Source organism: Drosophila mauritiana, chromosome 2R, assembly GCF_004382145.1.
Source record: "Drosophila mauritiana strain mau12 chromosome 2R, ASM438214v1, whole genome shotgun sequence".
Classification (NCBI taxonomy): domain Eukaryota; kingdom Metazoa; phylum Arthropoda; class Insecta; order Diptera; family Drosophilidae; genus Drosophila; species Drosophila mauritiana.
This window is the reverse complement of record NC_046668.1, coordinates 7815631-7836018: the sequence shown is the minus strand read 5'-3', so window position 1 is coordinate 7836018 and position 20388 is coordinate 7815631. Positions and strand designations below refer to the sequence as shown.

The following is a 20388-nucleotide window of genomic DNA, read 5'->3' as shown; positions in this document are numbered from 1 at the left end:
CCGAACTGGGAATTTTGCGGCTACGAGGGCAGTTCCATAGATTAAATTTGATTACGCTACATTACCCGACAACGAGTCCGCTACGTGATCGACTTACGGGACGGCAATCGGAAAAAGCGGTAAAGCCATCACGTGTTGCAAGGCCAAAAACTAAAGGGATTATCGTTTTAAAAATGTATGAAAAAGTTTCGATGAAGCTCAGGGGGCGATTAGGAGCGAGTCCCAAAACGGCAGTAGCAAACTGAATTAATTATCTGTTTTTGAGTGCATTAAAAACTATGTCAAGCTGAAATCGTGCGGTTGACAAAAGTTGCACAAGTGTTTGCTTGCGAAACACTTAACTTGTTTAACTTGAAAATGTTGTGTCACTGCATGGGATATTAGAGAAATAGGGCAGAAAACTGTTAACTTTGTATTTCCAAAAGTTAAATTACTCAAGACGGCGCAAAACACTATGCTAATTGAGTTATTTTAAATAATCTCTATATTAAATGCTTTCGTCTAACTCACTCCATTTGCAACCAAAAAACTAAGCTGACTTAACTTTTGTAAGCGAAAAACTTTTTTAATTGCTGGCCCTTAGCATGCACTTTGGAATTGAATTGGAATTTAAGAAAGGATAAAGGAGCTCGTAAGCTCACTGGACCATTCGCAATGACTCATTAATGAGAGCTTGACTCGGGTCAATTAGGAAAATCCATGGCGTTATTTTCCTCATTTTCCTCCATTTTAGCTTTTATTCTAGTCGCTTTCGGTCTTCTGTGTACTACTCCTTACTGTGTTCTTTCCAACATTCTGAGGCTGTTTTCCATCACTTACTCTGCACATGGCACAAACACCACACGACATCACCAACACCACCCACCAACCACCACCCCTCACAGCCCCCAGCTTGCTAATACGTTTTTTACGAATTTCTCTCTCTTTACTTCTAGTTGTGCTTTTGTATTTGCCAATTTTAATGAGTGTAGCAAGCAAACCAAGCAAGAAAAACAAAAACCAAATCCAAAAAACAGAAATAGAAACAGAAACCTAAAACTTTAGCAAACAACAAAAAACACCACAACAACCACATCAATAACAGAGCATTTTGTACAACAAGCACAACAAAAGCTTGAAAAGTCCCACCATTATCATCATCAACAACAATAACAACAACAACAAAGACTCATTTGAATTGCAACAAATAATAGACAACAAGAACAACAACCAGCACGTACACAATGTGACAATAAAACAGTGTGGCCAGTAGCAGCTAGAAAGCAAAAAGCCAAAAAGGAATTTAATTGCACGCACTAGACGAGAAGTAGCCATAAAAGAGCCAGCAGAAACAGCCAAAAATAAAGCCAAAAAAAGCCAAAAACACCAAAAAACAGCCAGAACACCGAAACAGTGAAAAAATCGAGAACGAGCGCACAAGCAGAGAGAAATCCGAGAACGCAGACGAGAAAGCAGAAGTTATATAATATCAATTCAAGCGTACTTTTCCAACTTGTTTCCTCTCTTGTTGTCGAATGTCCTTGCACCGCCTTTAAACTCTCGCTCTGTGTGTGTGCATCCCGTTCACATATGTGTGTGTGTCTCCCGCCCCACCAGCCACCTTCCCCCACATCCGTTCCACGATCGGTGTCCGTGTTTGTCGTGTAGCACCACCACCACCTAGAGCAATCCAGCACCACCAAACCAGCAATAAAGAGCACCCTCACAAGTATAAATAAGATCAAAACCGCAGCAACCACAAAATATACCACCTGCAACACCTGCAATCGCAATAGCAATAGCAATCGACTTGGCGGTGCAACCACCCTAAGAGCCAGCTGAACCACCGACCTCTGGGGCTGACAGACAGGTCAGAGTGAAGTACCCACTAGCCAACCCAAATAGCCTCCTGGTTCCTGGTAGCTCCCGATAGCTCCCCCGATTGATCCACTCCACATAACCACATACCAGCACCACAATTGCACATTACTACCATAGATACCCCCGGCAGTACTACTACCGCATGGAGCGCGGCACCAGCGGTGGTCAGCAGCAGCAGCACCAGCAGCAGCAGCAGTCATCGCACCACCACCACCAGCAGCAGCAGTCGTCGCACCACCAGCAACAACACGCGCACCACCAGCAGCAGCGACACCACCAGCATGTCGTCGCCGTGCACAGCTTCGATCCGTATCTGACCGTCGGCGGGGCGGACGAGGAGCACACGTCCGGCACCTCGTCCTTTGACAATCCCGCCACCAAAAAGAAGCCGCCCAAGCTGAAGCCCATCCACCGATCCCTGTCCATGGCCATCGATAATTATGCACCGTCTTCCGGGGATCTCGACATGGATTTGGACATGGAAATGGGCATGGAGATGGGCATGGACATGGACCTGGACATGGAGATGGACCTGGAGGGCGAGGGCATCATCATCAGTGAGAAGCCGCTGATCCACCGCTCGGCCTCGCCCCTGCCCCATCCCCGATCCGGAGCCCTACCCCCGCAGACCCTAGCTATCCCAGCACAACAGCAACAGCAACATATTCTATCCCATCCCAGCCAGCGTGGCGGCGGTGGTGGCACCGGCAGTGGTGCCGTTTCCCCAGCCCTTTCTGCCCGCCAGCAACACCATCACCTCCTCCAACAACAACAACAACAACAACACCACCAGCAACAACAACACCAACAACAACAACAGCAACATCAGTTGCACTTGCACACTTTTCAGCAACTTGCCGCACAGGCAGCTGCTGCACGGCATCAAACAACCCACCAGCAGCATTCACTATCGCACCGCCAACATCCGCAACAACATACGCATCCACATCAACAGCTTCAACATCCGCATCCGCATCAGCATGCGCACTCGAAGAGCTCACCAACCTCACACGCGGTTAGCCCGGTGCTGGGCCAACAGCACCGCCAGCAGCCGGACATTTACCTGGTCAGCAGCAGCAGCAGCCTGGGCGATGGTGTCGGTGTGGGCAGCTTGGGCGTGGGCATGGGCATGGGCATGGGGCGATCGTTGGGCGGGAGCACATCGCCCATTCAGTTCATCGACGTGGACGATATGCCCAATCCGACGGTGGCCCCGCATCAGCGCCCAATGCATCCGCTGAAGAAGAACCTGTTCCGGCGATCCGACACCATTGACGTCCATCCGTCTACCAATTTTCAGATGAAGAAAACGCATTCCTTCCACGCGCAACAGGATCCCGCCGCCCTGGACCAAATCCAGCTGGCCGTAGCAGCCGGCTCGGCGACCTCCAGTCGTCGCACCAGTTCGGTGAGGGGCAACTTCCTAATGCCCGGTCCACCGGCCGGCGCCAAAGAGATATCCCGCTCACCGTCGCCCAGCCGACGGGGCTGTCGCTCCCACCGATCGTTCAACGATCCGGGTCGGAGGCCCAGCGTGAAGCCGGACTCGGTGGTGGAATCGCAGATACGACATCCCTCCCTGAACGATGACCTCATGGAGCCGATGAACGGTCGGAATCTCTTTGCGGCACCCACCAATCTGTCGCTAGAGAATGAGCTGTTCGTGGACACGCGTTCGCGCAGCAACAGTCACACCAAGATGGAGGAGCTTGGTCTGGCGGAGATCACCGCCGCTGCCGTGGCCGTGCAGCGATTGCGCAAGAGCTCCGGAGCAGGATCCTTTGAGGATGCAACCGCCGGCCACAGTGCCACCCACCCGCCTTCAGCAGCAAATAGCATCAAGCAGAAGCGGGACTCACACCACCCACACACCCGCCAAGTTAGCACTCACAGTTTGGAGCTAGACGGACGACCATCGACCTCTGCGGCAGCGGCAGCCGCAGCAGCCGGCGGACATGGCCTGCAGCTCCACAGCGCGGCGGCGGCGGCCAGTGCAGCGTACCACTTTAAGCGGGGCGCTCAGCACGGACGGTCGCTCTACCTGTCGCCCAGCAATCTGGAGGAGCTAGCCGTCCACCGGCCAGGTGTTCTGGCTGCAGCAGCGGCTTTCCAGGGCACAAACGCCAGTGCCAGTGTTAAGCAGGCCAAGGCCCTGCACAGCGCCAGCGTACGACTCCGCAGCTATCGGGAGACACTGAGCGCCTCCAAGAAGTCCAAGAGCTTCATCGGAGACGCCAGCGCTGGCAGCGGTCCGCAGGCGGGCGACGACTTCGAGCTGAGCTCGCCCCACCGACGCAACAGTCGCCCGCTATCCACAGTTGTGCCTGGGTCCAGCATCGAGGAAATCAAGAGGAGTCCTCGACCCATTTCCGCTTCGGCGGCGGCGGCTGCCTTCTTGGAGGAGAAGCGACCCAGCTTCGAGAGGAAATCCTCGTTGACGTACGACCACGAGCTAAGCGATGCCGCCTTTGCGGCCCAGGTGCTGAGGCCCTTCCACCACAAACTGGCTGCCGGAAGGAAGGGGTCCGTGACCGGAGGCTCGCACAAACTGAAGAAGAAGTCGCTGAGCGATGACACCGACGAGGATGAGGCGGCGGATCGCAAGCGCAAGCGGATCGTCTGCATTGTCCTGTCCACGGTCCTGTTGTGCCTGGTGTGCGCCAGCGTTTTTGTGCTGACCATCACGCTGACCTCCAGCTCCGGCCAGGGCGGAAAGAAGGCGCATTCGTTCAGCAGGGACACCCCCGTCCACTGGACGGGCATGCGGCCCTCATGAACTCCAACGCAGAGGCTGTGCTTCGGCCAATTCACCAACCTGCCAGCTGGTTATCCCCTGACTTTGGACTCGATTTCGTTAACGTTTGCGTTTTCGCTTCCGCTTCGATTCCGTGCTGTCGTTCCGCTCTACGTTTTGTTTCCTCTGAGTCTCCGGGTCTCTGGTGGCCCCGAATTGTCCAACTGACGTTTAAAGACTGCGGGAAAGAAGCAACTAGAGGAGAGGCAGCGGCAACTATCGAAGAGTCTGTAAGTAGGCAAGGCCATGAGTTTGTGTTTCCAAAAGTAGAAATGGATGTTGCTCGTTTGCACAAGTCTTAAACCGCAGAGAGCTTCGATTGTTGATAAATGATTTGCGTCTTGCCGCTTCCTTTCGGTAAAATGAAAAAGTGAGGAAAATAATTACTTTCATGCTGAGTGTAGCCTATAGTCCGCCCCACATTGGGCGCCAATTTGTTGTGTGCGCACGTCAATAGCTTGTGTCTAAGACATTGTATTTAGTGAATTAAATCTGTTATATATTTGAGTCTCAAGACTTGCGAGTAAAAAATAAATGTTTCATATTTAAATAAAAATTTTAAAAGCAGTGGCATAGTACTTTTAGACATACACGTAAAACAGACATCAACAATTGAATAACTACTCAAGGTGAAATTAAATATTCCGATTTTGGAATACCTTAAACTGCATTCCATCTCTACCTCATTGATGCAAATCAATGAACGAGGTCAGCTTGGGTCCATTATCGGGCTTAAAGCACCACAGTCGGTGTGGCCATATTGCAATATGTCCTTACAGACCATAAAACTGTGCAAATACAAATATGTGTGTCAGCCCCCACTCCCACATCCCCTCTGCCCGCAAAGCGCTCCCTCCACTCATACACCGCCCCCAAACAAGGCGAACAAACAAACAAACACGCGACCCAGCAGCTGGGGAGGAATTTTCAAATATTGAGCTGGCAAAAGCTCAGCAAAATCTCGAGCATTACATAACTGACTAACTGACTAACCTGCCAGGCAAACACGCACACGGCCATAAAAAATGATGCCGTACTTACTTACCATGACTTTAATGACTTTGACTGCATCAGGAGCCGCAGCATCGTCTTGCCGCAAAGCCAAACTAATCAGCACGTGTGTGCGTATGCGTGTGGGATGGGTCTTGGAATGGGTGTGGATGGGGGCATGGGTATAAGTGCGAGTGTGAGTGTGCATGTGGATGCTGTTGTTTGTGTGAGTGTTATTTAGCCGAGGACAAACAATGCTTAACCGACTCTCGGTGGGTGGCAGTGGGAGACTAACTGACCGACTGGCAGACAGTCAGACAGACAGGCAGGCAGACTGGCAGGCTGAGCAGCCAAGGCCTGCGGAGACCTTTCCCTTGGCCATCCTGCTCTTTTTTTATACACTCGCTTAATAGTTTTGTTTGTTAACGTGTGTGTGTGTGTGTGTGTGGGTGTGCAGCATCATTACGGCACGGTACGCTCGGCTTCCTTTTTATTATGTGTGCGTGTGCCCACAGACAGGAGGCACGCTCACACTCGTAGCATTAATTTCACGTTGACGACATGGAAACTAGGTTACTTTTTCAACTGCGCCTCAGTGAGCCCCAGAAAGGGAAAGTGCAACAACAAGAGCGATAACAACAGCAGCGGCAGCAAAAAATAAACTAACAACAATTGTTTATTATAAGGCAGCAGCAACTGCAATGCTGGTGACATTGCCTGCCCAGTTGGCTCTGTTGGCTGTGTGGGATCCGCTGGCCTCGCCAAGTCGGGAGTCCCGTGTGACCGCTAAAGTCCCCAAATTGCCAAGCCCACTAGCAAGTTGCAGCTTACACATGAAGAAGCGACAAATTGACAGTTCGCTGAAGAAAGTTTGAGGTCGGAAAAAATGCAGTCGGATAGTTATTTCGCTCCTATCGAAAAGTTCAAGTGAAAACTGTATAAGCAGCACTTGGGTGAACTTCAGCAGGTTCAAACTTATTTCTGACAGGATGTTTACCACATATCTCACATATCCATCCCTCAGTGTGCTATCAACTTGCATTCTAAGCCCTAATCGAAAAGTTCAACTGCAAACTTTAAGCGGCAGGTGGCAAACTTATTGCTCATGAGCAGATGAAGGAACACAAATAGAGGCCCCACGTTGGGCGCCATTTTGTTTGAACAGAGCCATTCATTTATGCAACACTTTACATTGCCATCTCATCTCGCTTAGTTATTATTTACACTTGACGTAGTTCCTATTGTCATATTCATAATTAAAAGCAATAATGGACGTTGTTGAGTTGTTTCAACAAGCTTTCCATTACCACAGCAAATCTGTTGCATGTTGCATCTCCATCATGCTCCAGTTAAGCCACAAAAGAGTAAAAAAAGCTAAAGCCACTGGCAAACCAGACAGCGGAGGCAACAAAAGTGCATCAATAAATTCAATTTGAAGGTACAATAGATGCAAAACAATCCCTCGAGCCAGAGCTGGTTTCATTCCCAGGCTGCTAATTAGGCGTCGGTTGCCATCCGTCAGGCAAACTGGCGTGACGGCCAGGACCCACCATCTGGATGGGGAGGGGAGGCGGGGGCCAGAGGGTGAGGTCCTTTGCTTTCAACGCCACATTTATAATTAAACAACATGAAAGACAAAGCGCCCGGCAGACAGAGCAGGCAGCTGAATGGAAAGTGTGGGCGGCCGACCAACAGGAGCAGGAGCAGGAGAAGAGCGGGCGTTGGGGCTCAAAGTTACTCGGCAGCATTTATGAGCGCCCATAATGGCTGTTAACAATTTAACTTGTTTACCGGTGGGAAAGTTATATGTTAATTGGTCTCGTATAGCCTGGCACACACCGGCGCACGCGAGCTGCTCAGCAACTGGGCACGCACATGGCTCAACCACGTCCTTGAGGACAGATGAATGATCAACTAGGCTATGTCCTGTACTTAGACTATAATGAGCAGTAAGCTTGATTCGAATGTGGTCAAATTTTAATGGTTCAAAAGATATGTAATTTTCTACACCTATTAAATAAACAAAATACATTTTCTAAGCCAATACGGCAGTAATTTAGTAGGAAGCGACCAAAGATAAGTTAAGATAGACCAGAGATAGCTAGAATGTGTCTAAGGACTCCTAAGGGCCACATAAACTATTCGCAAACAGAAGATGATTATTAAATATTACCAGGGAACCAAGCAAATCCTCCCTTCAGCCTACTGGCCAACTTCGGAGCCCCAAAGCAGGCCAATTGCAGAGGCATTGTGCTGAGTAGCTCCTACTTACCCGAGCAGCAACAAAGCCGGCAACAGCCAGCACTTGGCCAAGTGAATAATGGCAGGCATCGTCACCTGTTCCGAGCCACATACACCGCCACCCGCCCGCCACCACTGTGGCATTAACACGTTGCGATTACGCCTCATAGTCCATGCAAAGGCACGAGTTGGGGATAGGAGGTGGAGCGCCTGGATGCCCGGCCCATCCTGGCCGTGCGGCTGGAAACCACTACGTGGCCTGTGGCCTTTGGCCCATATATGCATATGAATTTGACGACGACGGCGGCGGCAACAGAAGCAGCAGCAACGATGTGCGATGTTGCACCGTGGTTGCACTTCCACTCGTTAAAGTCGCTGGCTGCGGGTGGAAATGGGATTACTAATTTTTGCAATTAAATGAGAGCGTAAAAAGGGGAAAATTACTTAAATTTTTGCACTAGCCTTGCAGCAGAGTGTGCGTGTGTGCTTGTGTTTTTGTTTGCGCTGGCTTTTGGTCTGTTTGGTGGCCATTTGGGGCAGGAATTTTTTAATTAAATTTCAGCCGAGTGCAGAGTGTGTGCAGTGGCAAGTGTATGGTATATTGGACGCCATAGGAACTCTCTGAATTAGCAGCTTTTCTGGTAAATCAATCAAATTATACACACACACACACGCAGCACGGAATACCGAACTTAAACATACAAAACAAAGAAATTAAACATTTCGCGTGGAGGTGTGCAACAGTTTCGCCTGGGAACAAACAACCGAACTGGGACCGAACCGACTGAACTGCAACTGGTCACAGTGTCCGCGTGTATGTTTGTGATTGATTGGCAAACAAATTTTGACACTTTACACAACACCCACGGGCAGGTATCCCATGTTTGTCCATCCAATCCAGTCCCCCCACACCTGCCGATCCCGATTCGCAGTCCCAATCCCAATCCCAATTCCGCACCCATCTCCAGTTTGTTGAGCGTTAATTAAAACTGCTGTAAAATGCACAAAAGCGTTGAGCAAACAGCAACCGCGTCGACAATCGCAGGGGGTCATGTCAGTGAAAAGCGAAAAAACGAATGTCGTGTGTGGAAAGGAAGGGGGATATGCTCGTATACTGATATGTGTACACATATGCGAACGTGATATCCCAAAGCGGAAACGGAAATACGAGGAGCGGAAGACGAACAATGTTGGACTGTGTTTAAAGTAAATAGTCTGGATTGATGAAAGTTGCATTCGAGAATTCATCAACAGGCATTTACTTCAACTGCAGTTTGAACAAAATGCAACAGGAAAATAACGAGTGCGCAGTGAATTATTCAGATTATCTATGTATAAGCTTGTTCCATTAGAGTTATGAACTAGCTTAGAGCAGGAATCGGTGACCTAATTGAATATACCTATATAAATATGAATGCTTTTTAGTTTTCATTCTCATTTGCGAAATATATTCAATTACTAAAAGCATTCAGGGCAGTCAAACCGATTTTCCACACAAATTATTTCCATTTCCACTGATGCCATCCGAGATCATTTACACCGATTTCTATCGTTGACAGTGCGACAGGAGAACGAGCGCAACTTCCGCGAGAATCTGGAGCGCACCTGGATGATGAAGAACCGCACCGAGCTGAATCTGCAGCGCCAGCAGATGGAGATGCAGCCGCAGCACGTCGTTCCATGAGCGGAAGGAAGGAAGTGACGCCGCTGGAGCAGATGCGACCGGATGAGATGTCAGCACGAGCTGGAAATGTCAGCGGTTGGCAGCAAGGACAACAAGTTTGTGGCAGGAAGCCGGAGGACCCTTCTGCCCCCCACTTCCTGAACGCCCCCAACTCCCTTCCTGCCCCGCCCAATCAAAGTTATGCGCACAAATGCTACAAAGAATAACAGAGAGTACGAGAAATCGAATCAAAAGAAATTGTTAACTAAAAAATAAATGAGGATGGAGCACTCCGAAGTGCTCGGCTAAAGCTAAGCCTAATGCTAATTGTAGTTAAGTCTGCCCAGGCGGAAATCACTTGTTTTATATCTAACTGAGAGGTAGACTCCACTTAGAGCAAACCAAATATAATTCAATGGTCGAGAAAATCAAAAGTGATGCAGTTTAGTCAATAGTTAAAGCGTTGTTTATAGAGTAACTTCGATGACATTTTAAATATTAGATCGGCAACGTTCTGGAACTCAAATTCAACCTTCTCCCCAAATTTAAATGCAATTGCAAATGTGTCTAACCATAGGCAATAGTCGTTTTTATTCCAAGAACCCAATGTACAAAAGTAGTACTTGTACTGATTTTCACTGCCTGACCTAGGCACATTTGCAATTGGATTTAAGCAAAAGTAGTATTGCATTATAATTTATAAGCTAATTTGCCACTGCAATTGCTCAGTTTGAAAAATTAGAATTAATTTGATAATAAGTATGAATTCCCCATTGAAATTGAAGTTGTTTACCAGAACCAGCCTGATTGTCCTGTAATTATTGCGCCAAGGATATGATCTACTTGGGGCTGCAGGACGACGCCAAACGGAAGGAGCAATTAAGCGAAAGGTTTCGATTGTTCAGTTGATTAGCCAAATGGTTTCAATTTTTCTTCAGCCAAGCTTTTCCTTTGGTTTTCCCACCCGACAAATACCCCCCTGAATGGCGTCGACAGGCAGCTGTCGAGGAAAAAGAGGAGAAAAGTTGGTCAATAGTTACGTCTGAAACTAAGTTGTTAACTGAAAAAGTACTCCTAAGTAAATGTTAATAGCAATAAACAACCGAAAGTTTTTGTATCTCTTAGACGTTGAAGATGTTGAAGCGGAGTTGGAAGAAAAGCGCAAGCATAAGTATCAAGTATTCCACGATAGATTTTGAGTAAAACTACAATTCATAGGTTAACAATAATTGTAAAGGAGCAAGGAAACATTCAATAGATTTACTCGAACTTCGAAGTCAACTTGTGCCAATGAAAAAAGCCTACAAAATCCTAATGAGAACCTGCAATAAATGTGGCGTAGCGTAACTTAATAAACAATTGAATAACAAATGCGAGGAGAAGTTAGATATTTAGCGGATCGATGTGAAACTGTTACTTAAGTGCAAAACGAGCTTGTTGTCGAATTAATTTTTAAACGGATTAAACTAAGTGAATCTAAGCTAAATGTTAAATGTTTTTTTAGGTGTTCAATGTTACAATTATTTGTGGTCGAGCAGCCGACGAGCCAGAATTGATTGCCCAGCCTTCACCAAATGAATAAGTTTATGAACCTGTGCTAACTCAGTTGCAAGTCAAACGACAAATTTAGCTTGAAGCAAACTTCTATCGGTTTCAGCCAACAGAGCGTTGCAGGCTTGAAAGCAAAGTTGAGAACGAACTTCCCTGACCGCCCATCTCTTGGCCCAGTTGCCAATTAGCCGGATATGTATTTATCAGCCTAAATGTTTCCCAATACTCGCCAGCCCGATTGCACAAAGGTAATTTAATAGGTTTTTGGTCTCTGGCGTTAAATTAATGTGAGATTCAAAGATACTTTGTAGCCACAAAACAAATTTACATGCATAAACATCACATGAAAACAAAGAGAAAAATCACAAAGTGCATCATTTTAAGAAACATCTTAAAAACAAACAAATTTTTGTTTTTCCATTCAAAACTGATATGGTTAACTCTTAACTAAAAACTAAAGCTAAATTATTTGCAATAAATATCTGATTAAAGAGCACATGTTTCAAGTAAATGAATTGGTTTTATAGTTGGACAGTACCAGCATTTTCTTACAATTAATTTTCGCTGTATACAAATGTATATGTTTTTTGGGAAATTCGGCGAGCAGGGAAGCGGAAGTTCAATGGTGGGCAGGACGAAAACAAATGGAAAGCTTTAAATTAGCTCAATAAATTGTAAACTTAAACATTTAATCTACTTAGAGTGGGTCGTTGTTAAATGCAATGCAAGTACATCTGGGACAAAGAATCACACACACCTCATTCAGATTTGTAAGATACGCATTTTGGCCCAGAAAGCCATTCGAATTTGACCACAAACACACACTGGCTAAAACAGAGGCTAAAATAATCAAATTTGCGCCAGGCAGCCACAAAGGATATTTAGTATAAACAATCAAACAACAATGTACTTAGTAATTGCATTTAACACGTGCGGCAGAGCATATCCACTAGGTTTGCAAAATTGATTTAACTGCATGCTTAAACTAACGAAAGTAAACGGGAGATTAACTGAATGAAGGAGGTAGGGGAGACCTAATTAAAAGAACACAACTAATGTCTATAATTATGGCTAGCTAAGTGTAAAAATGTAAGCTGAATTATTATACAAACAACTACAATCGAAGCAAGTAAATTGATGTAATTGAAATACTCGAAACGTTCTAGGGCAAAATACCAATGAATATTGAATAACGACACAGGTTAGACACAAACACGCAGCAAGCATAAATTAATGAATAACGAAATTATTTCTCGAGAAAAAATCAAACTTTTTAGCCTTTGAACGAGAGACTTTTGGTGCCCAATCCAGTTTGAGCAATTATTTACAAGTGAAAAATGAAAGAAACACAAAGAAGGACACACACACCACACCACACAGGCAGATGTATTGTAAATAGAGCCACAAACACACCAAATGAGTAAATACCAAGTAGGTACATTAATAACTAATGAGGGGGCTTATCCGAGTAAATCAACATTAAATAAATTAACAACGGAATTCAAACAAAAGCAGGTAACTTCAACTTCAACTTGTGTGCAAGGCATCAACTTTTACTGTTAATTGTTGCTGGCAATGCAAAACGCAGCGCCGACCGAAAAACGAAAACTACAAAAATAAACCATGAAAAAGCAAAACAAATATATTTAAAATACATTTGAACGCCTTCAGCGTTTTATTCATCAAGCAAAGCAAGAAATGTTGAATCGAAAGAAAAAGTCAAACAAAGCCATAAAAGCGATAAATCAATTTGTGTCACCTGTGTAGTAAGTATATCTCAGTATTTGTAACTGAACATGAAAAGCGTTGAGGTGCAGGCATCAACCACACAAAGAACAAACAAAATCAAATGAAAATAAACTGAATTTACAAGTGCTCTCTGACTATTATTTACGAGAGTGAGGTCCTTGGTTGGCATGTTCATTTCCCCACATAGACGTCTCAAATCAGTTGAATTCTGGGAAGCGAGATTTCTCGGTAAGGTGGGTAAGTATGTCTTGGACAGGTCAAAATGTAAAATATTCCTTTTTGGGCCACCATTAAAAGTACCATTCTCTGCATACGAAAAGGAGTTAGATTGCCAACATCAGCCTTTGAAATAAGAGAGTGGGTATTTAACTTAAAGCTACTCTTCTTGCTAGATATCCTTAAAAAATATACTAATAAATAATGAGGAATACTACGGCAAGGACCAACGTTCTCAAATTAAATTTAACCAACCGGAAATGAAGCCAACCCCTCTTAGAGCGCCACCTGCTGAAAGCTTTCGGAACCTATTAAAGTGTGGCCCGCGCACCAAAAATACCGCAACCGATAACTGGCCCCGATAAAGTACCAAACCACGCCGATGACTGGCCAGCCGAAAAGCTGTGACTCGCCAGCTTTTGCCCATCGATCGCCACGAGCTTATCGGAATCGCGATCTGATCTGAAAAGTGGGAACGCAGCGCAGATAAATTAATTAGCAATTAGCCAGTGCAAACAGAGTGTTGTCAGCCGACTTGCCGAAGCAGCTGAGCTGATAGTTCCCCGTGTGGCCCCCGCGCTTTCGCCCTGCAGCGGAACGGAACCAAAATAAACAAGCGAGTGAAAGGTTGCGGAGAAAGAGCGCGGGAGAGTGAGCGCGAAGAGTTGTCCGAGGGGGAGGAGGCGGAGGAGGAGCGGACAACGAGGCAGAAACAAAAGCACAAACGGCGGACAGAACCAGTCGAAACAAAACAACAAACCGGAGCGGACGCACTCGAAAAAAGCGAAACGAATTTATTTCTGTGCTTAGTGTGACACTGTGTGCGTGCCACTGATTGTGAGTGTGTGTGTGTGTGTTGTGTATATTTAAACAATATTCAAAAAATCATACGCCAGACGAATAAAAAACGCGACGAAAACGAAGGCGAAGATCTCCATCTCCTCTCGCAGCGGAGCAGACAGATAAATAAAAACAGAATCCGAGACAGCAACAACAACGCGACTGTGACGCGGCAAGGTGCTGGAGGTCACTCGGTCCATTTCGCACCGCACTGAAGCACTACATTATTATAGCAGTATAGAAGTATAGCAGCAACACCCCCGACCACCCCATTCTAACCAGTTTCAGCTCCATCCGCCCGCAAAAACAAAAAAAAAAATAAACCAGCACGCGCGATCGGAAAACTCGAAAAAATCTACAGAGCAGCACAAAAACAAAAGTAAACTCACGCGCTTCATCGTTTTATTGCTCGCCGTCCTCTCGACTGATAAACGTCAGTTGATAAATATATATCGCATCGCATCCACACTAAAACAAATACGCCAGCAAACAAACACCAATTATTCCAATAAAGCCAGCGCCAAGTGCGAATGCGCCCTCGATTTGTATGCCATCAGCAGCACTCGGTGGCCCATTCCCACTACCAGCCCCACTCCCACTTCCATCACCATACCCACCGCCATCCCAATCCGCCCCATCACCATCACATATACGGCGCCACTGACGTCAGTTATCGGCGTTATCGCACCGCTGGCATGGTGGTGGCCGAGGGAGTTATGGACTCCGGGTCGGGATCGGGCACGGGAACGGGCTTGGGGCACTTCAACGAGACCCCATTATCCGCACTGGGCATCGAGACCCGCACCCAGCTGTCCCGCATGCTGAACCGCAAGAAGGTGCTGCGATCCGAGGAGGGCTACCAGCGGGACTGGCGCGGCATCTCGGAGCTGGCCAAGCAGAAGGGATTCGTCGACGAGAACGCCAACAATCCCATGGATCTGGTGCTGATCAGCTGGAGCCAGCGGAGTCCGCAGACCGCTAAGGTGGGCCACCTGGAACACTTCCTGGGCATCATCGATCGGTGGGACGTCTGCGACGATATCCAGGAGAATCTGGGTAGGCATTAACTATTTTTTGTTTATGGTAGTCGCTATCTATCTATAACTAGACTATGTCACTTGAGTTTTGAGTATCATTAGTTTTAGATTAGCTTTTAAATAATGGTGTGACGATTCGACGAGTTTTACTCGAAAATGCGAGCGTGCCTGTGAAAATGTAGTATGTATGCTTAACTGTTCTAGAGTTTGCGATTTAAATACTTAGAATACTTAGAAGAGGAATTTTATTACTTATCAAATGATGTGTACGCAAATGTATATGTATGTGTATATATGTATTTCAATTAGAAACATTAGAAAATGAACCATTAAATTTTACTTTAATTGCTAGCCACAGTTATCAATTACTTTTGGCTGATCCATTTTTGGTTTTATGACCGGAAAAACCGTTTCGAGTTTATAAAAATGGACGTGGTAATCTATATAATATAGGGAGTATATGCAGCAAGCTTACATATTTAACTTATCTATCGCACATTTATCTAAATCAAACAAAGCTTATCTTCGGATACATAAAACTATTGAGTTATGATGAGTAGATACGTAATGACAGAAATAAAAGTCACCCACTTTCCCATGATTAATTTGTGTTTATTTCTATTTATTGTCAAATAAAACGCTTCGACTTATAAGATTTTATTACCACATCCCGACAAATTGAGAAAACCCAGTGACATAAATACAAAAACTGAAAACAATAATTTCTAATAGCCGCAAACAACAGAACATAAACTATAGAAAATGCCAATCATTGAAGAACGAAATTTTCTTATTTATTTGCACAATGGGGATTCACACAGCAAAAACTGTTGTCATTAATAAAAAACCTTGACCAGTTATTTCTGTTTAGTAGGAGATGTTGTATAGATATATTTGTTGTGACCAAATTGGTTTGATTTAAAAACAAAAGATCGCACTCGGAAGTTGAATGTTTAAGGAATAAAAAACCAAACGTAAATAAAAAGCGTATAAGGTATTTTTCATAGAAAATGTTTGATTTTCCTTTCTAATGAATGATCTTTCATTGGGTGTTTTTTTATATTCCAATAAAAATTCTTAAAAAAGTACCATAAATGGTTTTCAAAATGTGTCAGTTATAACTGCTTGTATCTGGAATACACTACCTTTTACTAGAATGATCTTTTCGGCTGACAACATATTTTGAATAAAAAGATGGGAAGACAATCCCGAAGACATCTGAATGGATATATGCATATCACAACCTTATCTATTCATATATAATATTGAGTTACACATCATAAATGCTACCAATTTGTTATGAAAGCTTAATTACATGTATGAATGATGTTTCAAGAAAACTTTTTAAACGGCCTTGTAGTTTTAGCAATCTTAATCCCTTTAGTAAAACTGTTTTAATTTTGCTCTCCCCAAAAGCCAAGGACACCCAGCGCTTCATCATGAAACAGGAGCAGCGACAGACCGCTCTGGTGGAGGCGTGTCCGCCGCCCCCCAGCGACTGCCTCGAGACCAACAACAACTACAGCAGCAGCAACAACATCACGGTGGGCCAAAGTGTGCAGATCCTCAGCGACGAGGACCAGAGATGTGTGCAGATGGGCCAACCGCTGCCCAGATACAACGCCTGTGTTCTGTACGCGGAGGCAGACATCGATCATGCCACCGAGATCATGAATAATCTAGAGTCTGAGCGATACAATCTCAGGGTGAGTGGGATGCGCTCGGGTGCTGTGTGTTGTATTGAATAACCATGGATCGTTCTATTGCTTTGCAGCTTTTCCTGCGCCACCGCGACATGCTAATGGGCGTTCCGTTCGAGCATGTCCAGCTGTCCCACTTCATGGCCACCCGCTGCAATCACCTGATCGTCGTGCTCACTGAGGAGTTTCTGCGGAGTCCGGAGAACACGTACCTCGTGAACTTCACCCAGAAGATACAGATCGGTGAGTAGCTGCTACGCAGTTGTATCGCAGAGCCAGAGTCGCATAACAAGTTCAACGATCTGGCTTTCCGCAGAGAATCACACTCGCAAGATCATACCGATTCTGTACAAGACGGACATGCACATACCCCAGACCCTGGGCATTTACACGCACATCAAGTACGCCGGGGACTCCAAGTTGTTCAACTTCTGGGACAAGTTGGCGCGTTCGCTACACGATCTGGATGCCTTTTCGATCTACTCCACGCGCCAGGTGCAGACGTAAGTGTTGCTACTTTCTGCGATAGATGTATATGTATGTGTTCCAAAAATACTTAATACATTTTTAGGGGTAAGAAATCTCAAGATAATGTAGATTGCTAGCCAACAGATAAATGGGGTTTGCAAACTGAATAGGAATACATGAAGTAGTCATCCCAATGTAAAAAGCTGTTTTAGAATACATTTTATTGGCTTAAGTTTTTGCTTTTGCTTTGTAATTACACTATATATTGCTACTGCTGGTTGTATGGACTGCGAAATCGTTTCACAACATTCACATAAAATGTGCAAATGTATACCAACTGCTTGTAAACAAAATATATAAGCAAATATCACATGGCGTACGAGCTATCAGCCTTAGAACAGCCTAGCAGGTATTTTTATTTAGTTTTGCTAAATTCAAAGGAGATACGTTTGTTTCGGAAAGATGAACTCATACGACTTTTAAAATGCCCAGGAAGTAATACACTGCGTATGAGTAATCAAATTTGAAACAAATTTATAAACAGGAAATAAATGTATTATATATCTGGGCATAAGATTAAATTGAAACGAAATTAGTTTTGCGGTTAATTTTAAAACATGTCGGAATTTTATCACTCAGATAAATCCATTTAGTAAATTTGGCATGCTCTAAACTTTCTTTTTGCAGTCCCTCGCCGGTGGAGGAATCGGCGCCCCGGGTGACCACTCCCAGCATTCGTATACAGATCAACGACAAGGATGTCACTGATATGCCAAACTACAACAGCTGCAAAGCGCCGGAGGCGGAGACCACGATCGTTTCGGTTTCCGGTGACACCGGCTCCCCCCTGCCGGAGCACAAGCCGAAGAAAAAGGATCGCTTCCTGCGCAGAATCACGCACAGCTTCGGGAAGACGGCGCGGAGCGATGGAGCCAGCGGCAAGACCCTGCGTCATGCCCACTCCGTCAGCACTATAAATGTCACGGAGCGAGAGAGAACACTCAGTGCCAGCAGCTCCAACATCTCCACCACGTCGGAGAGTAAGAAAAGCTTCATCAAGTGGCAGCCGAACATCCTCAAGAAGGCCCTGTTCTCGCGCTCCAGCAGCAAGCTGCAGACGCCGGGCTGAGATCATAGTGTTAGGATAGCCATTCATTCGATTCCTTGATTCCTTGTCGTGTGCCCAGTCTAGTTGTGGCCGCCGAGTCGCCAATGTCGTCACCCTCCATGCCTAGTGATAATCTTTAGCCTAATCCTTATCAAGTCAACTAACTTAATATACTTAGACGCACTTGTTAACTTATATAAGACAACAACGAATAAAGACAATACCACATATCCGCACAAATGTATCACAAGAGCACACAGACTACCAAATACGACACGATATGCTATATGCTCTACGTATACGACTCCGGACTTGATAAACGGACAAATTGGCAATTGCGTTGAGTGAGGTTAAATACGCGACACTGCTAATCGAAGTGCTCAATTAACTGTTAGTCACGCGTTCGATAAGTGACTTACTTAATTTAATTATCTCGCGCGCCGTTCTCGCAACTCAGACCCCATCTGAGAATGAGTAATGAGCATATATAACGCATACGTACATATGGCTGCATTGTGCGAGCAGTGCTTTATCATTTTGTAAACTGCTCAAGCCGTTTTAGACGATTGCTAGCAATAAGTAAACTGTTTGTTCTCGGTACCGCCATCGGCTGGTTGCCCCATGTGATTAGCTCTAGCCTAGCCGTTACCGATTGTTACTGATTGCTGTGAATGCGTGCCCATATGCCTGATGTGCACCTAAACACACTCACTTGTTATAAAGCAAAGACTATCAATACGTCATCCATCATCACATCGTCTCTTTCAATCTAGAGTCTATATAGTATTATATGTATCTCCGGACAGTGCGTTTCAAAACCATATAGTCGATCGACAACCGTATTATGTGCAACTTATGTCAATATACATATGTCCCTCAATGTCGGGCATCGAACGCTAGAACTTCGACCTTCGCGCCACGTGGCACTTGGCGCTCATGGTTATGAAACGCACTGTATCCATATCGGAAATAAGCAAGCTCCAGTTGAGCGGCAATAAACTGTTCAATGTTTGGCTCAATAATTTATTGTTGAATGTAGACAACCTTTAGTTCGTTCATGTTTAATAAACATTGCAGTTGATGTGTGAATCCCCGTACACGTATTTACATACAGTTATTCGCGTACATATTGAGTGGAAATGTTTATCGACCAGTTCCGGTTAATCTACAAGACAGTTCGAATCGGTTTAAATTTTTTGTATTTTTTTTGTTTTATTTATTTTCGGTTTTTTATTGTTTAAATCGTTTAATGTTTTAATAATAGCTCCTCGCTCACATTCCTCACTTCTTCGCAACCTGCGTTAATTTCGCTCTCTGTGTGTTACAATTTACACTGTGAACAAATATGTTTTTTTTAGCCTTACTGCTCCTTGCGACTTGAGCTTGTTCTTTAAACTGTTTTTTTTTTCTTGTTTTGTTTCGTTTCGTTACTTTTAATTGAATTTATGTTTTTGGGTTTTGTTTGGTTGCTTCTCTGCTCAATGTGTTTTTGTTTTTAGGTGAGTGTGTGTATTTATAAATCGATTTATATATGTTATTAATTTTATCTGTCGTTTGTTATCCGCTTAGCTTTGTTTTCCTTTGTTAGAGTTATTTTAATGATTTCATTATCGTTTAACAAAATTAATAAAAACAGTTTGTAATTTGTTTGCTCTTTGTTGTATGTATATGTTAATTGATCAATTTATCGTAATTCGCATATTAAAACAATGTAACGCATGATGTTGCATCTTCTGCCTCGACTCGCGCTCTATGAGTATTATTTGCAAATTGTTTCGTAGCTTAATTAATGCCTTCTGGGGATGTCTTACATTCGTGTTGACTTGTTATTCATCTTATAAATCTAACTGATTGCATTTACACAGAGTGTGTGACGACGAGTCTGAGTGGAGGGGCAGGGAAGGGAAGGGGAGGGATGGTTGGGTCAGGATCATGATGTGGAACTGGAGTGTGTGGTGTGGTGGTCAGTGGAGTGGTCCCGGACAGAAGTGGCGCCGCGGGATGGAACAGAACCTATTGGTTATAACTAACTCAACCGCAACCAAGGTTCGTGTATGTAAGTGTGTGTTTGTTCGTTTAAAGCGTTATCCTCTATAGTTAAGTGTTAACAATGATTATGATTATGGAAGTCAGCTGAAGAAGTCTGTATCGGTTTGGAAGTTGAGTTACCA

At 44.9% G+C, this 20388-nt stretch overlaps 3 protein-coding genes across 3 annotated transcripts in view; all 3 read left to right on the top strand.

The window, feature by feature from the left end:
- LOC117135686 (pneumococcal serine-rich repeat protein) overlaps positions 1-12964 on the top strand; it is a 78231-nt gene extending 65267 nt beyond the window's left edge. Inside the window, exon 8 of the mRNA XM_033296088.1 lies at positions 9445-12964. Within this exon, the coding sequence (XP_033151979.1) occupies positions 9445-9569 (125 nt within the window). The 3' untranslated portion in view covers positions 9570-12964. The remainder of the gene's footprint in view (positions 1-9444) is intronic.
- On the top strand, positions 2003-9531 carry LOC117135685. Its single transcript, XM_033296087.1, has 2 exons — positions 2003-4884; positions 9445-9531. Exon 1 carries the CDS (start codon positions 2003-2005, stop codon positions 4634-4636), a length of 2634 nt encoding a protein of 877 aa, XP_033151978.1. The 3' UTR covers positions 4637-4884; positions 9445-9531.
- A 514-nt stretch (positions 12965-13478) lies between the features above and the next one.
- Positions 13479-18461, top strand: LOC117138072. Its single transcript, XM_033299896.1, has 5 exons — positions 13479-14960; positions 16358-16647; positions 16716-16884; positions 16958-17144; positions 17797-18461. The coding sequence occupies exons 1-5, from the start codon at positions 14435-14437 to the stop codon at positions 18236-18238; spliced, it is 1614 nt and encodes a 537-aa protein (XP_033155787.1). The 5' UTR covers positions 13479-14434; the 3' UTR covers positions 18239-18461.
- Positions 18462-20388: the final 1927 nt, after the last annotated feature.